General features: G+C 44.8%; 2 protein-coding genes across 8 annotated transcripts in view; both read left to right on the top strand.

Annotated features, from left to right (window-relative positions):
* ARFGAP1 (ARF GTPase activating protein 1) overlaps window positions 1-5,186 on the top strand; it is a 33,410-nt gene extending 28,224 nt beyond the window's left edge. For all 6 annotated transcript variants that reach the window (XM_081011407.1, XM_081011405.1, XM_081011410.1 and 3 more), the window contains one exon: window positions 368-5,186. In XM_081011407.1, the coding sequence (XP_080867533.1) occupies window positions 368-728 (361 nt within the window). In that variant the 3' untranslated portion in view covers window positions 729-5,186. The remainder of the gene's footprint in view (window positions 1-367) is intronic.
* A 6,558-nt stretch (window positions 5,187-11,744) lies between these two features.
* LOC308480096 (DEP domain-containing mTOR-interacting protein-like) overlaps window positions 11,745-18,220 on the top strand; it is a 32,993-nt gene continuing 26,517 nt past the window's right edge. The window contains exon 1 of one of the 2 annotated variants that reach the window (XM_081011420.1): window positions 11,745-12,056. In XM_081011420.1, the coding sequence (XP_080867546.1) occupies window positions 11,917-12,056 (140 nt within the window). In that variant the 5' untranslated portion in view covers window positions 11,745-11,916. The remainder of the gene's footprint in view (window positions 12,057-18,220) is intronic. The other variant, XM_081011419.1, reaches the window with a different exon arrangement.

Genomic DNA, 18,220 nt, shown 5'->3' with positions numbered 1-18,220 from the left:
AATGGCATGCACAGTTTATTTTTAAATAAACCAGACAACTTGTGATATCCCTCTCCTAAACTTCATCACTGCTGTCTATAGGGCATTTCCATCCCATCCCATCATGGATGGCATAGTGTTGTCTCCCTGCAATATTTACATTGCAATGACTCCAGAGTTGGCTTTAGCTGGGGATATGGTGGAACCTATACAAAAGCACATGTACACACAGCTGCGTTTCCGCGCTTTCGCTTCTAAGGTGGAGATTGAATAGTGTAGCGTTAACAGCAGATCAAGATGCGAGACTGAACACGATAGCAGCCCTTCTGATCCACCCTGTGCTGAAATGAACTAGTCTTCTGTTCTCCTGTGTTTTCTTCCTTGAAAGGCCGCCAGAGGGTGACAGCTACCAGAACAGCAGTGGTGAAGGCTACCAGAACAATGCAGTGGATCAAAGCTTTTGGGAGACCTTTGGCAATTCGGATCCGCCCAAAACCCACAAGTCCCCAAGCAGCGACAGCTGGACGTACGTGGACAATTCTACCGAGAAGAAGAGCTCTGATAGCTGGGATGTCTGGGGGTCGGGGACAGTCTCCAATAACAAGAACAGTAACAGTGACAGCTGGGAAAACTGGGAGACCAACTGGGAGAATGCAGCCGGGGAGGGCAAAACCAAAATGACCCCTAAGAAGACAACAAAAGAATCTTCTTCAGCGGCTGAAGAAGGCTGGGATAACCAGAACTGGTAGGACTTGTATCCCTGTCCATCATGGCAGAGGGAAAAGTCATACTTCTGATGGAAAGGTTTCCCATGTAACTGGATTAACGTCCTTGTCATTTTTGGGCCTGTTTAAACCTCATGCTTACTGTTCCATTCTCTTTCCACTCCTGTTTACAACTACTACAAAAAAAGACATTGGTTTGTAGATTCTTGTAATTACCATATGAAGACGTGTCTCTCCCATGGAAATGACCTTGTGCATTCTTAGATATATTCTCACCATACTGCTGTTGTATGCGGAGCATGCCTACTTCCTAAAGCGAGAGCCTGGAGGAAGTAAGCCCATGCAAGCATACTTTCATAGCACAATGCTGCATGTGTAGTCTTGCGAGATTGCCCAGCTTCTCATTGGAATTTCAGGTGAAGTTCTGGAGAACTTCTGGATAAGCTGATATGAGTGTATCTTCAACTGATTGCAGATTACTGAACTGATTGCAGATTGGTGGACTGAGACTGAAGTTGCCGGGGTGGATTTGAAACAATACAAAATGGTAATTAAGATGCTGTTGAAGCAGTTTTTAGATTTATCAAGGTATGAAAGGAAAAAACAATAACTCTTTACCTTATTCAGCTAAATCTCTGTCGCAGAAGAAACAAGGTTTGAGCTTCTTCCGTATGAACTCTTGGAGAGTCAAGAGCAAGATACTTCCTTTTCCTGCCTTTGGTAGTTTCCATTTCTTTTTAAAAATTAAATGAAAAATGTCACATTGTTTTTGTTCCCTCCAAGGTTCCATTTGCTCTTTTTGGTTTTTACCAGAACTGCCTGATATCAGAAATGACGAAGTGTTTGGAAGGATTAGACAAGATAGTTAAACAGAACTCGTGAATGACAGAAGCAAATTTCTTGAGCAACCGAACATGAGTTTGGTACTTTGACTGCATTTATAGATAAAATCAGTATGTAAGATTCCAAAATAGATTCCTCTCCCTTCCCCCCCTCCCAAACAAACAGACAAACAAATCAGAAGGAAGCTAATCAAGAGGGGTCAGGTTGTAAGTTTCATCATGTTGGCTGCTTGACTTTTGAGAAGAATTCAGGTATTTATTTCTACAGGTCTTAAGTATGTTATTGATGCTTGTGGTCAATAGATCTTCTTTTGTCATCTGTCTCCCTTTGTAATGTGTTACAGCATAGCATGACTGCTAATGTTGTGAGAAGCTCCTGGAAAACTTGGGATCATGGTGTAATTGGTTGAATTCCAGTGTGGATACCAGAATCGCAGGAGAGTGGGGTGGAGGGCTCCTCCCATACCAGTGTGGAAATTTTGCTTGCAAACCTACACTTCAAATGTTTGAATCTCTGCCCAAGAACACCTTTGCATTGGCAGGTGGACTATTTCTGGGTTTCCGTGGACCTGAGCCTGGTCTTCTGATAAGCTTTTGCACAGACTTAAACCTCCAGAAGTCAGCTAAGGTTGTCTGCTGTATATAACTGTCCACACACACACACAGTGAACTTACCCACTAAGTATTAATAGTTTCCTAGGATTTTTGTGTATTGTTCGGTATGTCAATATCTACTTTGTAAAGAAATATGACCTTGTTGGCTTGTTCTGCCGTACTTAATCACTAGCCTTTCAAGCTGCCAACTGAAATGTTCTTCGAGTATTTTCATTGTTTCTGCTCCGCCATCCTCTGCTCTCAACAGTCTAGTGCCCTTTCAGTGAGTCTGTGGTGGCCGTGGTGCTTCCCTGTGCCAGACAGACTCCTGTGTCCTCTTCTGAGATCTCTGGCCATGTATAATGGCTTCTTTAAAAAAGGAAAAAGTCAGGGCGCAGTGAGAGTTAATGCCTTTCCTTAGTGTTGGTTCTGACATTTTTTGTAAACACCGTCACCCATTGAGTGGTATTTTTTTACTCCCCTCCCTGTTCTAAAGATAACATCATGGGAACTTAATTGCATGTTCAACATGTAGTGGCTGGCGTAAATTTATACCTGACCCTTTTTATCTGCTCTCTTTAGTACATGTTTGCTGCCCGAGTCTCAAAGCCAATGCACGTGCCCTGCAGATCTTCTGTGCCCATGATTTGGCAGTAAATCTTTTGATTAAAGCATCACAGTAACAGGGATGGGAAAATGTAGTTTGAGCTCTCTGCTGACATAGTCAGCCTGAATTAATATTAACTCCTCTGCATCATTTTGAATTGCTTTGTTACTCTTATTTTCTGCCACTCCCCAAAATATTCATACATTCCTAGTCTGTATGAAGAAATGAATGTTAATATTTGTAAAAAATAATAATACACCTCCTCTCTTGTTCTCACCATTTTCTCCAAACCTAGCAGAGTTTTCTCTGCTCTTGTAATACTTTGTCATTTCAGATGTATCTACCCTTCGAGATCAACACTTCATCAGTCACTTTCTTAAATGCACCATTGGTGGTGCTGACATCTTAGTAAAACAATGCACAGGAAAGGTTTTGATGTCAGAGCTCAAGGTGCCCTATTTATTCTTCCGAAATCATGATCAATTCTTACAGAGAAGGGTAGCATGCAGTTGCTGGGGAAGGGACGAAGCTGCTTTTGATTCACCTTTAGTCACAATCTCAGCAAGGCTGTATCTGTTGTAGCCTTAAGAATGGCCACTTCACTGATTGCCTGTGGCAGGGAATCGTTTTTTAAATCAAAAGTTTTGTTTTTAAATGTCACTGATGCCTAGCATGTATGCATGAGCCGGTGGGCTTGGAAATATGCTTTTAAGCTAATGCGTTTGACCGCAAATCTGGCCTAGGCAATCATACAGGTTAATGAAAGGGTATGGTGCTCCAGTGAGCAAAATCTGAATTGGCAGAGTGATTGCAGCATTGAATATAGGCCTTCTCTCCTGTTGTGTTACTTCTTTCTTTTGAAAGGGTTGATTCCTCCACCCTCAGCTCACTTTTCTGACTATGAACTACCTTTCAAATCTCTCTATACTGCAGGTTGAAAGATGTGTGCAGAAACAGCACAGCCATTGCTTATTTGAAAAAGCTTAATTGCATTATAAGAAATCAGGTTTTAAAAGCCATTCAGTGCAAATGTATTAGACTAGGAATCAGAGAGTTTCACACTATGCTTCCTTTCTGCATGTGCTGCTTATTTAGCTTTTTTGGGGGGGCGGGGGGTTGATGAGAATTTAAAGGCTTTTTTCAGGGAGAAGAAGAAACAACACCCTTCGATGCTGATCTACCCCCAACCCCTAAAAACCACATGGTATCTCTCAAGCAAGAATGATGCAGTTGCAAATGGGTTGCTATTTTTTAAAAAATAATGTGTGAGGAAGCACTACAGGGGGATACCTGGCCTGCATGCCTATTCCTAAGAAGCATAAATAGGAGAACTAGAAAAAACCCCAGCTTTATGATTTCTGTTTAATACAGTGCTTGGCAATAGGAGATAAACCCATGGTACAGCATCATTTAAGTAGCGTGGGCTGGGCTGGCTACATGAATGGAACCAAGTCTCTAGACTACTCACCTGTCCTAAATGGCACATGAGCTGCTTTATCCTGCCTTTTCTTTCTGAATTGAGGTCCAGCCACCTCTGCGCTGACCTCTCTCAGTGCCAATTCAGATGCTGAATTCCTGCGCTGCGCAAATGCTTTGGAAGATGCGGTTTAGAGTGGAAAATACACAAACGTGTGTGAACGTGGGTGCTAGACTCCATTGTCTGGCTATAGGGATTTAACTAATAATATGAGGGTTTGGCACTCCGTTCTAACTTTTTCCGAATGATTCCCTCAGCTCTTGGAAATCAGCTGTCTGCGAGATGGAACAATTAAGCAAGCCATGTGGGCTACCAAAAGCCCTTTCGCATGCCAGTGGGGCAGCGCCCCAGCAAAATTGCCAGGTTCATCTTTGGGGCAATAAAGAGCCATTTGTAAAGGTGGGCGTTTTTAATCACACAACCAGGTGTCTGTAGTGCTGGGGTTCACGATTTAAGACCTCTTTCTGTACAGTCTTGCTGGGATCTCTTCATATCCTCCAAGAATCGAGCACCCCCCACCCTTGTCTAACATTCCATGGGTAGAAATTTTTTATGTATTGGTGTAGTAATTTGTGCAATAACTTTAAAACTGTGAGGTGAACCTCCTCTTGATCCAGAAAGCCTCTCTGTACACTTGACTTAAATGGGACAGAAATAAAGTACCAGTGGAGGATTCTTCCCAAAGCTTTTGAGTACAGAAGGATGGCTTTGAGAGACATGTCTGGGGTTCTTAACCTTCCTTTGCATTCTAGGTTGGAATGACTGGTCTTTGGGTCTCTCTTTAAGAGAGGTGGGGAGTTGTGGGATGTGAGAAGCCTTTCAGTTTTCCTGCTGTGTATTTGTGAAGTTCACAGGACCTGTGAGCACTATTCCTTGTTCTGTAAAGTGGTACTGAACTTGAACCTACAGTGTCATCTTAAAAACAAAATAAAACAATAAAGCAAGAGATATGGAACAACGCAGTTCACGTTGCCTGAAGACTGACTTCGCTTTAGAAATAAAGACAAAAATGATACCTGTTGTCTTGATGATAATAATTTTATTATGTATATGCTGCCCATCTGACTGGGTTGATTGAACCATGAGCCCTGTGGAAGCTCTATCACCATCTTGTCTTTTATTTTTAAATAGAATTGCACAATCACTCTTAACACTGTGTTGCTGGGACTTGAGTGTTACTTATTTCTGTTACATTGCATATATATTCTACCTTTCCTCCAAGGAGCTCAAGGTTAGGCGAAGAGTCGATGATTGGTCCAAGGTCACCCAACAAACTTCATGGCTGAGTTAGGGCATTAAACCCTAGTCTCCCAGCTCATCGTCCAGCATACTAAACACTAAACCTCACTGAGACACTGCACCAGACTCTCAGTACAGTGGTACCTCGGGTTACATACACTTCAGGTTACATACGCTTCAGGTTACAGACTCCGCTAACCCAGAAATAGTACCTCGGGTTAAGAACTTTGCTTCAGGATGAGAACAGAAATTGTGCTCCGGTGGCGCAGGAGGCCCCATTAGCTAAAGTGGTGCTTCAGGTTAAGAACAGTTTCAGGTTAAGAACAGACCTCCGGAACGAATTAAGTACATAACGCAAGGTACCACTGTAGTTAGTTAATGGCTACCTGGCTGTTTTTTGATGGGTTGGTGGAATTCAGCCATTTAACTAATGTTCTGCATTAAGCTCAAGTACTTTTACAAAGTACCGCTTCCTCTACATGCTCAGGTGTTGGCCCTAATATAGATGTTTCCATGTTGAAAGGCTTCAAAGAATACAGACTACAAGAAGTCTGAAAGGGACATCAACTGAAAATAGGCTGATTTGCTGGTGGCTTTCAAATGCCTTGAAAATTCCAGAAGATGGTTCACATGCTCCATGAGAGCAGCACAGGAGGCAATGGGTTTTGCTGAGCTTTGTAGGAAGGTTTGCTAAATCTCTGGGAGCTTCCATCTAGAGGTTGCTGAATGATTTGGAGAGCTCCCAATTTTTCCGTTTTAGGAAAGAAATTACTGTGCAAATGTTGAATAAGCAGGAAGCAATTGAAATGTGGCTGAAAAGAAAAGATAATACAAAAATAGGCAGGGGAGTAGAATCGCAAGTAATTGAAAGGCTGATGGAGACTTGACTGGGAGATCAACATGAATATGTCCTAAAAGGCTGCTTATGTGATGTAGCCGTATTGTCTGGATCCACCCCACAACCCCATCTTTTCACCAGGACTCACTTTTCTACTGAAATTTCCTGTGTTTCTCTTGCAATGATGCTCATCTGTTAAAACTTCATGTAATATTGCATCATTGAGAATTGGGAGCAGGGTTGTCCCATAAAAGCAGGGGTCTGACTGCCCTTCCCCATGTTGAAAGGTATAGTTAGACCAATATTTTGTGAGCATCCTTAGGAAGTGCTGCCCTCGCACTTTTCACTGCTGGATTCCAGTGATTGTGTGACAGGAAAGCACTCTTCACATAGACTCCGTTTCTTTTCATTGATCAAAATCCAGTTAAAGTCCCATGGCTTACCGTATTTTTCGCTCTATAGGACGCACTTTTCCCCCTCCAAAAATGAAGGGGAAATGTGTGTGCGTCCTATGGAGCGAATGCAGGCTTTCGCTGAAGCCTGGAGAGCGAGAGGGGTCGGTGCGCACCGACCCCTCTCGCTCTCCAGGCTTCAGGAAGCTATCTGCAAGCCTTTGGAGCGCGGCGGGAGTGCCTGCCGGGCTCAGAAGGCTTGCAGACAGCAGCAAGCTCCGGGAGCGAAGGCGAGGTTGCGCGCAACCTCACCGCCACTCCCGGACCCGTTCTGGGGTCTGGGGAAGCTCGGGCTTCCCCCGCCCCAGCCCTGCGGCTAAAAAGGAAGCCAAGACAGCGAGCGGGATCCATCCCGCTCGCTGTCTTGGCTTCTGCCAAAGCCACGCGCAGCCTCTCCCGGCTGAAGAGGTTGTGCGTGGCTAAAGAGGAAGCCAAGACAGCTTCCCCCCCAAAAAACTAGATGCGCCCTATGGTCCAGTGCGCCCTATAGAGCGAAAAATACGGTAAAGATGTAGCAAGAGGCAGAAGCTGTGTGCTGTTTTAGCCCTATTGGATCACAGGATGTGTGGCATGTTTTCCTGAGCGTGTTCTGGTTGCCGTGTGCATGTTTTGCAGCAAAAAAATGAATGAGTGGTGTGTGAATCAAGGAATTCAGTTTCACATTGTGGGGAGGTGAAGTCACCTTGGACCTCAAAAGCATTTTCACCAGACAGCTGGTTGACAGTGGAGTTTCTGCCTGAGAATCTTAACGTCCCTGTGTGACTCCCGAGTAAAGGGCTCGTTGCAAATAATAACGCTCCTCGAGAGTAAAGGCTTTTAGAATAGGCTCAGGCTCCTGCAGCCGGTTTTGGACATGGTCTGGAAGGCTTCAGCTGGAATTTGCTGCTTGTTGGAAACCACATGAATCACCTCTCACTACTCCTGAATCTGGGGTTTTTTTTTGCTTTGCCCTGCTTCTGTCTGGCTCTCCAGTGAAATGGCAGTTTGCATGGGAATAACAATTATTTCTGGTAGAATCTGGAGCTGCATCTACTTGTGAAGAAGAAAGGGCATGAGATGGTTTGCGGGGACTATCATGGTTTGTCTGAAACTGTCGTTTTTCTTTCTACCCACCAGAGGGTGCGCTTTTATTAAGTTTGGAAATAGAGGAAAGTCTGAAAAGTTTTTTAGCAGTGAAAGCAATCTAAAAGTCATGCAACACCTTAAAGGTGAACAGCATAAAGCTTTCTGATGAAGCGAACTCTAGTGCCTGGAAATTTATGGCGTATTATTGTTAGTCTATTGCAGCAAACACAGCAAGCATGCCTACTCCTCTGGAAGATTTGCAGCCTGTTGAACTCTGATGTAATAAGACAAGAAATAGAATGCACTCCTGGTTCATCTTACTGTCCTAAACACGGGCGTTCCTTTCGTTGAAACCTCTTGTGTTGAGAATCTGCTCCATGTATAGGGGTAGGTCACAAACTTGGAGAGATGCTCTTTCCACCTTTTGAAAAAGGTGAGTTTTGGAAGGTGTGTGTTAGGAGATTTGGCGTGGGGTTTATTTATTTCGTTATTTTAATTGGTGTGTGAGAGGGTAGGCCATGTGGAGCTCAAGAAAGCAGTGTGTGTGTATCGAGGAGGGAGCTTGTGTGGGAGAAAGCAACCAAAATGAGAGAGAGTCTGGAAACCAAGCATCACAAGGAACAGCGGAGGGAGCTGGGTGTGTTTAGCCTGGAGAAGAGAAGACTGAGAGGTGATATGATAGCCATCTTCAAATAGCTGAAGGGCTGTCACATGGAAGAGGGTGCGAGCTTGTTTTCTGCTGCCCTGGTAGTTTCCAAACCAGTGGATTCAAATTATGAGAAAGGAGATTCTGACTAAGCATCAGGAAGAACTGTCTGGCGGTAAGAGCTATTAGAATGGACTCCCTTGAAAGGTAGTGGGCTCTCTCCTTCATTGGAGGTTTTTAAAGGATGTTTTAAAGATGGGTGGCCACTTTTAGCTTGTGATTCTTGAATTGCGCTAGATGACCATTGTGATCTCTTCCAACACTACACTTCTAGGATTCTAGGATAAAATTGTTGCAAATAAGCTATTAAATCCAAGAACCCCATCACGGTGGGATGTCTGGCAGCTCTGGCAAGTTGTATTATAAGATCTTGTCACCAAGTTCAGTATCAAAATACATGCCCTAGCCCAGACTGAGGCAGGACCATCTTCTCCCATATGTGCCACTCAGAATCTAAGGCCAGCAAGAATGTCTAGCTGATTCGTTTCATTCGAAAGGAAAGCCAGGAGATAGAGATGATAGATAGATAGATAGATAGAGAGATAGAGAGATAGAGAGATAGATGATAGATAGATAGATAGGACCCTCGTACCTACGGGACCGCCTCTCCTGGTATGTCTCACGGAGGACCTTACGGTCTTCAAACAAAAACATCTTGGAGGTCCCGGGCCACAGGGAGGTTAGGCTGGCCTCGACCCGAGCCAGGGCTTTTTCGGCTGTGGCTCCAATCTGGTGGAACGCTCTGTCACAAGAGACTAGGGCCCTGCAGGACTTGACATCTTTCCGCAGGGCCTGCAAGACCAAGCTGTTCCACCTGGCCTTTGGCCAAGGCACAGTCTGACCTCCACCTCTGGTAATCCTCACAGAACTTTAGCCCAATGGTTGCCATTAATTTGATTTTGAATTGATTTTAGAATGAATTGATTTTAGAATGCTGTGTTACTTTTATTGTTGTTAGCCGCTCTGAGCCCGGCTTTGGCTGGGGAGGGCGGGATATAAATAATTTTTTATTATGATGATGATAGATAGAGAGATAGATAGATAGATAGATAGATAGATAGATAGATGATAGATAGATAGATAGATAGATAGATAGATAGGATGCATCATTTTCAGATTTCCCAAAGCCTTACAGATGTGGATTAACAACCTGCTTCCTTTGTCGCTGCTGATGGAGGCTGTTCATGTCTCATTGCTGCTGCTCTGGCAAGGAGAATGTTGACCACTTCTCACAGCTACTCATGCAATTAAGCTGGGCATCTGGTTTATTAGGGCTGCTATATTAGGTTGGTGATTGAAAACCTTGCTCAGATAACATCACGTACTGCACATGCCTTGTCCCCATCCCCCCCCTTGTTCCCACTTAATTTGTGTCTGTACCGTGCAATTGATGTGTGTATATATATATATATATATATATAGCATTTTGGAAAGCCCTGCAAGACAGAATATGGGTCCCTGCACCTAAGATCCAAATTTTGCTTGTTGTAACAGCAGTGGCGAAGGGAGAAATAAGGACTGGACGCATAGGAGCAATGTACAGTGGTACCTTGGGTTAAGTACTTAATTCGTTCCGGAGGTCCGTTCTTAACCTGAAGCTGTTCTTAACCTGAAGCACCACTTTAGCTAATGGGGCCTCCCGCTGCAGCCGCGCCACCGGAACACGATTTCTGTTCTCATCCTGAAGCAAAGTTCTTAACCCGAGGTACTATTTTTGGGTTAGTGGAGTCTGCAACCTGAAGCGTATGTAACCTGAAGCGTATGTAACCCGACGTACCACTGTACTTAGGTTTGGTTTGAGCAAGTGGGGGGGGGGGGAGAGAATTCTGGGGTTAAGCCAAAGCCACCACAAAAAGAATTGATGGCTTTAGGATCCCTCCTCTAAGAGTGGCATGACTATACGCCTCACTGCTTTCTCACATGAAGGTATAGACACAGTGACTGATTGGCTATATGGAACCTCCATATCCGGGGCAATTTACCTCTTTGTTGGGGAAGAGCAGCAGTGGGGAAGGTCTGTTGTCTTTCATGCACTGCTTGCAGGACTTCCCAGCGGCATCAAGGAGGCTGATGGATCCTTTGGTGTAGGACTGCTCTTAAGAACAAAGAATCCAGAGACATATCTCCTTGGATTGATAGATGAAGAGATACCACCGGGGGGGGGGGGGAGAGAATTTTCCTATATGCAAGTACAGCTGCTAGAATAGTGATTGCTGCTAGGTTGAAGTCACAAACTATACCCACAAAGGAGGAATGGATTTATAAACTAAACGAATATTTAATTTTGGCAAAATTAACTGCTATAATAAGAAATCAGTCGAATCAAGAATTAAAAAAGGAGTGGAAATGTTTTGATGAATATATGGCAAAATATTGCTCAAAAAAAGATACGTTAATATGCCTAGATTAAAATGTGAAGTACTGGATGGAAGAAAAATTAGTAAGGAAAGATAATAAGAATATATAGATGATTTGAGACGATTGTAGAATGCAAAGATTATTGTAAATTGTGTAATGTGGAGGAAATCGGGTGGGGGCGGAGGGAAGTGGGAGGAGGGAGAAAAGAATAATATGATGGATTGAGGAAATATAAATGTAAATGTATGGGGAGGAAATGGTGTTGGCTTTGGTACATCTGTATTGTAATGTAATATGTGAAAACCAATAATAATAATAAAAAGACCTTAAAGGTAAAGGTAAAGGGACCCCTGACCATTAGGTCCAGTCGTGACCGACTCTGGGGTTGCGGCGCTCATCTCGCTTTATTGGCCAAGGGAGCTGGCGTACAACTTCCAGGTCATGTGGCCAGCATGACTAAGCCGCTTCTGGCGAACCAGAGCAGTGCACGGAAACGCCGTTTACCTTCCCGCCAGAGCGGTACCTATTTATCTACTTGCACTTTGACGTGCTTTCATACTGCTAGGTTGGCAGGAGCAGGCACCGAGCAACGGGAGCTCACCCCGTTCCTGGGACCCGAACCACCGACCTTCTAACCGGCAAGTCCTAGGCTCTGTGGTTTAACCCACAGCGCCACCCGCATCCCACCCCCAAAAAGACCTTAGGTGTTGCCCTTCTTCTCTGGGGAGTGGGATCTGTTCTTCACTTCCTGTGTACCTACCTGTTTCCAACTTAAGGTGGAGCAGCATCTGTGGGAAAGTGGAGGGCAGGCCTCCTTCAAGCTCCTTCAGTATGGTCCCGCCTCTCTCTTTCTCTCTCTCCCTCTCCCTCTCTCTCTCTCTGCTTTCCCAGGAAACTTCAAGCAGCCTGAACTGGCTCTTCCAAATGAAGTGCTAACAAGAGGACTCTGGCAGGAAACTCCACTGTAAACAGAAAGGCAGAGAAGCAGCCACCGGTGGCAGGAAGCCAGCCCTAGCTGCTAAGAAGCCTGCGAGATGGAGCTGTCCTCCCACCCGGCTTCCCCAAACAGCTTTCAAGGACCGGACGGGATGGAACACCTCGGCAGCATCCTGAAGCAAAAAGCAACGGAGAAGCATCACCGAGCTGAGGTCATGATCGCAGGGGAGCAACTGAGGTATGTTCTTTGCACTTGAGCCTTCTCTCTTTCAGGATCCCCATTTGTTTGCTCCCCCCCCCCCTTTTGGAAGTGGCTGGCTGTCACTTTCCAGTACTCGGTTGCAAGCCAGCCAAAGAGAGCCAGATCCCGGGCTTAAGATGCCTCTGTTATTTTATTTCTTTTAAACCTTTGTGTAAATGTAAGTCACAATTGCAAAAGGAGGGTTTGTTGTTGTTTAGTCGTTTAGTCGTGTCCGACTCTTCCTGACCCATGGACCAGAGCACGCCAGGCACTCCTGTCTTCCACTGCCTCCCGCAGTTTGGTCAAACTCACGCTGGTAGCTTCGAGAACACTATGCAACCATCTCGTCCTCTGCCGTCCCCTTCTCCTTGTGCCCTCCATCTTTCCCAACATCAGGGTCTTTTCCAGGGAGTCTTCTCTTCTCACGAGGTGGCCAAAGTACTGGAGCCTCAGCTTCAGGATCTGTCCTTCCAGTGAGCACTCAGGGCTGATTTCCTTCAGAATGGAGAGGTTTGATCTTCTTGCAGTCCATGAGACTCTCAAGAGTCTCCTCCAGCACCATAATTCAAAAGCATCAATTCTTCTGCGATCAGCCTTCTTTATGGTCCAGCTCTCACTGCCATACATCAGTACTGGGAAAACCATAGCTTTAACTATACGGACCTTGGTCGGCAAGGTGATGTCTCGGCAAGGTGATTACACTGACCAAATGCGAGGTGGTCCCTGATCTATTATCATCATGGCACAGTCACCCGCCAAAAGGCAGAAGGGGCGAGCAATCTGCCTCATCTCTGAGGGTTTCCAGCAAGGGCAGGATCCTGTAGCATACTTCGGCGACAAAAAATCAAATAGAGGAACTTAGCTATTGTCTTGGTGAGCTCCTGGTCTCTCCCCTGTAATAAGAAGCACATAACCTCCGTCTCTGGTTTCCATGTTGGAATACATAGATGGTCTAGAAATTGTTGGCGGAGATCATCATATATTTTACAGTTAAGCTAGAGTTTCCACCAGGTGGGCATCGCATGGGCAGATCCTATCTCCTGCCAAACCCGCAAACCTACTCCAAAGGAGGTTAGAAGGATTAGAAATGAACCTAGCCAGCGAAAAGGCCTTCTTTCTTGTGGATTAAACAAAAATTGTAAATAATTAAGATTAAATTCCTGCGCCCCAGAGAGTCAAAAATAAAGAGGGGAGCATATTTTTTCCGCAGCTGAGATTAGTCCCTGGTGATCTATGTCCCACAGCCTAGTTTTTAACATGGTCTTGGTGACTGGGAGAGCCACAGTGCCCAGGAGATCCTCTGAAAGCCCAAGTTGCCGTATCTTTGTGCAATTCCTGGGGAAGGGAAGGAGTCAGACAAAACTTCACTAAGTAAGGTATCTTTGTCTGCTGAAAAACAAATGCTTAGCCAGCATAAAAGAAAGACAGGCACTGGCCTATCTATTTTAAATGTATTCTGAATGTTCTTATGTGATGCCAATAAAGGTTAAAGTAAAGGTAAAGGGACCCCTGACCATTAGGTCCAGTCGTGGCCAACTCTGGGGTTGCAGCGCTCATCTTGCTTTATTGGCTGAGGGAGCCGGCGTACAGCTTCCGGGTCATGCGGCCAGCATGACTAAGCCGCTTCTGGCGAACCAGAGCAGTGCACGGAAACACCGTTTACCTTCCCTCCGGAGTGGTACCTATTTATCTACTTGCACTTTGACATGCTTTCGAACTGCTAGGTTGGCAGAAGCTGGGACAGAGCAATGGGAGCTCCCCCCATCGTGGGGATTTGAACCGCCGACCTTCTGATCGGCAAGTCCTAGGCTCTTTGGTTTAACTCACAGCGGCAACTTGACTTAATTTATTATCATCATAGAATTGTAAGAATTGGATGGCACCCAAGGGTCATCTAGGCCACCTACCTGCAATGCAGGAATCACAGCTAAAGAGTCCCTGAGAGGTGGCCATCCAGCCTTTGCTTAAAAACCTCCATCGAAACAAGGACCACCACCTTCTGAAGGAGACCATGCTGCTATCGAGCAGCTCTTGCCGTCAGAAAGTGCTTCCTAATGTTTAGTCGGAATCTTGTAGCTTAAAGCCACTGGTTCAAGTCCTATCCTCCATCAACCTGGTAAGGTAGCCCATCTAGGAGGAGGAAAACTCTGGTCCTGAACCTCTGCTACCTTGTGAGATATCTTTGACAGAGGCATAGGATACGGAACAAACTCTAAACCAATCCTGAGTGCAGTCGTTAAGATGTTTGGATGGTGCCTTGTATGCTTCCTTCCAGCGACTCCTGCAGCCAAGCTGGTGCCAAACGTCTTGCTCTGCTTTCCTTTGGACCACACCAGCAAGGCCGAGAGGAGGGTCTTGTCATCTGGGTAGCCCAGGACCTCTGTACACCCTGCCCAGGCCTGCACACTATGGAAGGTAGCTTTGGTGCTCCTAACACAGCAGTTTGACTTCACCCCTGGAGGCACACTCCATTGCCTCTCGAGACAAGACAGATACCAGCAACAGCAACAAACTTGATGATGAAGATGTTGACCAGCTGTGCGGCAACTGTGAAAAATATGAATTGCATGCTAGGGATCATTAGGAAAGGAGCTGAAAATAAAGACTTCCATTCGAGTAACATTTGATGCAACTGCCCTTGGCAGTATCACCATGCAAAGGGTATTATAGAAAGGGAACAGGCTCGGAAAAGGGGCACAAAACTGATTAAGGGGATTGAGAAGAAAGGTGGCAAAATTTGGGGATATTTAGAAAAAAGGTGAGCAAGGGGAGGGGTTTAAGATTATGCATCATGTGGAAAAGAAGTTTTTCCTAATAATACTTTTACAGGCACTATCTGCAGGTTTATAAATACAACGCTGGTCAAACCATCGCAAAAGGTGTTGAAATTTTGGGAGCTTGGATAGTTCCTATGGAATGGTCTTGGTGGTGGGGTGGACATGTTTATTCTTATTTATTTATGATTATTACTTTGTCAATAAAAATACAAAAATATAAAAATACATATAATACTATTCTCATAAGGGCTAGAAGCCTGGTAATTTATTTCAATGTAGGGTTGCCATATTTCAAAAAGTAAAAACCAGGACACCCCGAAAGTTGTTGAGCTCCCCCCCCCCAAAAAAAGCCCCCACGATTTTTTGATTCACTTCTCTAAGATCCAGAACAAAGCGCCACCTTTTGGAAATTCCCTCTGGACGTCAACGACACCTTTGGAATCCCAGTGATGTACGGGAAAACCGGACGTATGGCAGCCTTGCTTCAATGCTAGAATTGTTTTGCAAATGCCTCTTATGAGCAAGCCCCCGATGGACGGCAGCCCTTGCCAACTGAAAAACGTTCCATGAACCAGGTCCCTCAAACAGAAATCATGGCTGGAATTCCAGAAGCTGTCGAGTGTGAAGAATGCTTGTGGGTTTTCTGAACCATAGAGGGCATTTCAGGACGGCGGCTCCACTGCCTGAGGACGGTGTTTGTAGGTGCAGGCAAGGTGAACGCAGGCCGTGAAGACTGCCTTCTGCTGTAGAACGGAGGAAGATTGTCCTGGTCTATAATTTTGTGGCAGGTGGCGGGAGGGAGTGCGCTGGGTTGGGGTCAAAAGCAGCCCATGTAAAACTCAGCTTTACCAGGTTTGGCTCAAGCCAGCTGTTGGCAGGGAAAGGATTTGGAAAGATCGCATTCCATGTGCTTTTATTGGGAAGCAAATATAGGAGTAGACTCTCTTCTGGTGAATAATGATATTTACTGTTTACAGAGCCACTGGAAACCTAAGTGCTGCACACAAAATAAAATCTTACTGACTGCTTTCAGCTTGACATTCTTTCTTTTTAAGTAGTTACGGAGGAAGATTTTGTAGGAACGAGGAAAGGAAATGAAAGAAGGGTACAGTCATACCTCAGGTTACAGACGCTTCAGGTTGCGTTTTTTTGGGTTACAGAACTGCTGGAACCTGGAAATACTGGAACGGGTTACTTCCGAGTTTTGGCAGTTACGCATGCGCAAAAGCGCTAAATTGTGCTTTGCGCATGCACAAAAGCGCCGAATCGCAACCCACGCATGCACAGACACGGCGCTGTGGGTTGCGAACGTGCCTCCTGCACGGATCACGTTCGCAACCCGAGCATCCACTGTATTTGTAATTTTGGGCCCCACCAGACCTACTATTTTATTACATACTCATGCTGATTTGTGCTGTTGATGCTGTCCGGGCAGTCAAATGCAAGGCCGCTTTCAACACTTCATATAAATTGTTGTTGTTGTTTTTATACATCTTTAGGGACCAGTTGAAAACGTTCCTCTTCAACCAGCTCTTTGACTGATTAACATTCTATGCCCTTTTAAATGTGGGTTTTTTTGGGGGGGGGTATTGTTTTTGCTCTTTTTTATTACGTATTTTTAATTTGCATTTTTATGCTGTGTTCTGCTCTGAGATCTTCGGCTGAAGGGTGGTATATAGATTTAATAAATAATAACAGTAATTTTGCAGACTGCTTTGAGGTTTTTCTACAGTCAAGCGGTGTATAGATTTTATGCTATATATATATATATATATATATATATATATATATATAATGTTTTTGCTGCTGCAGTTCTTATCTGAGCTTTGCTTGGGAAAAACTTTCCAGCATCTCTAGTCTACGCAACCAGGGAGCCTCCAGTTGGCATGGGTTTCCCAAGTCCTGAATGTGCAGACAAAACACATGTGCATATTGCTTTCACTTGGGCTTTTGTTTTATTTATTTAAATAAACCTGCAGTTTCATGAAAATACGCCAAGGCACTGTACAACACAAAGATGCAAAACTACAATAAAGCTAATAAAAATGGAAATGAAACTGGTTGGTAGAAACTTCACAACCCAAAGACCTATTGCAGATATTAATATTGCACAGCTTGAAGCAACTGGGTGCGTAAAAGCTGATTCCTTTTGGAATAAAATTTTTCCAGACCCATAAATTTGATTCAAAGTTTTGCTAACCAGAACTACTTCAAAACAGATACAAAAACAATCAATGATACATTCAAATAATTGTATAAAGCATATGCATATTCAAGCATAGGTTCTTCTTTTTAAATATATAGCGTAATTACCATCACGGCAAAACTCAGTCTCTCCCTTAGCTTGCATTATCCTGCATCCAGCCTAAGGCCTTGCACTCCTGGAGAGGCAGCATTATCACATCTTTCTCTGACCTCCTGGGAACAAAAAAACCAAGGCAACTCACTTTCAAAATGGAGATTTTCAGTTGAATACCTTAATCACATGATTAAGGTTAAACACTCATATGAAGGCTAGCAGAGATCACCAACAGTTATCAACTTTGGCTGGGTTGTGACATCAGATTTCTGTTGTGGCAGGGGTATGTGTGATTATAGCATCATGGAATTGTAGTGTTGGAAGGGAGCCTGAGGGAGCCTGCCGGAATCTTTTGCCCAACGACCCTGAGATTAAAAGTCTCAGGCTCTGCTGACTGAGAAGCCACTCAGATCGGCCTCTCTGATGTTGGAGAGGGATAACTGATATATGTTTTAGCAATCAATCCCTCTTCCCGGGGACTCTGGGAATTGTGGCTCTGTGATGGGAATCATGGGATCCGACTCCTAGGGACTTGCAAGGGGGCTGGGCTTTCCCCAAGTTGATGGACATTGCCATTCAAATAGCGTGTGTGCACCCCGCCATGTGATGTGGGGCGGAGCTTTCCTGCCGCCCCCAATAAAATCTCAGCACCCTTAAAAAACTACACCTCCCAGGATTCTTCTTGGGAAGCCATGGCTGTTTAAAGTGGTGGTGGTGGTTGTTTAGTCGTGTCCGACTCTTCGTGACCCCATGGACCAGAGCACGCCAGGCACTCCTGTCTTCCACTGCCTCCCGCAGTTTGGTCAAACTCATGCTGGTAGCTTCGAGAATACTGTCCAACCATCTCGTCCTCTGTTATCCCCTTCTCCTTGTGCCCTCCATCTTTCCCAACACCAGGGTCTTTTCCAGGGAGTCTTCTCTTCTCATGAGGTGGCCAAAGTATTGGAGCCTCAGCTTCACGATCTGTCCTTCCAGTCAGCACTCAGGGCTGATTTCCTTCAGAATGGATAGGTTTGATCTTCTTGCAGTCCATGGGACTCTCAAGAGTCTCCTCCAGTACCATAATTCAAAAGCATCAATTCTTC

The sequence above is a fragment of the Podarcis pityusensis genome (assembly GCF_964106645.2).
Source record: "Podarcis pityusensis genome assembly, chromosome: 6".
Lineage (NCBI taxonomy): Eukaryota > Metazoa > Chordata > Lepidosauria > Squamata > Lacertidae > Podarcis > Podarcis pityusensis.
The sequence above is the reverse complement of the archived record's forward strand: the minus strand, read 5'-3'. Positions and strand labels throughout refer to the sequence as shown.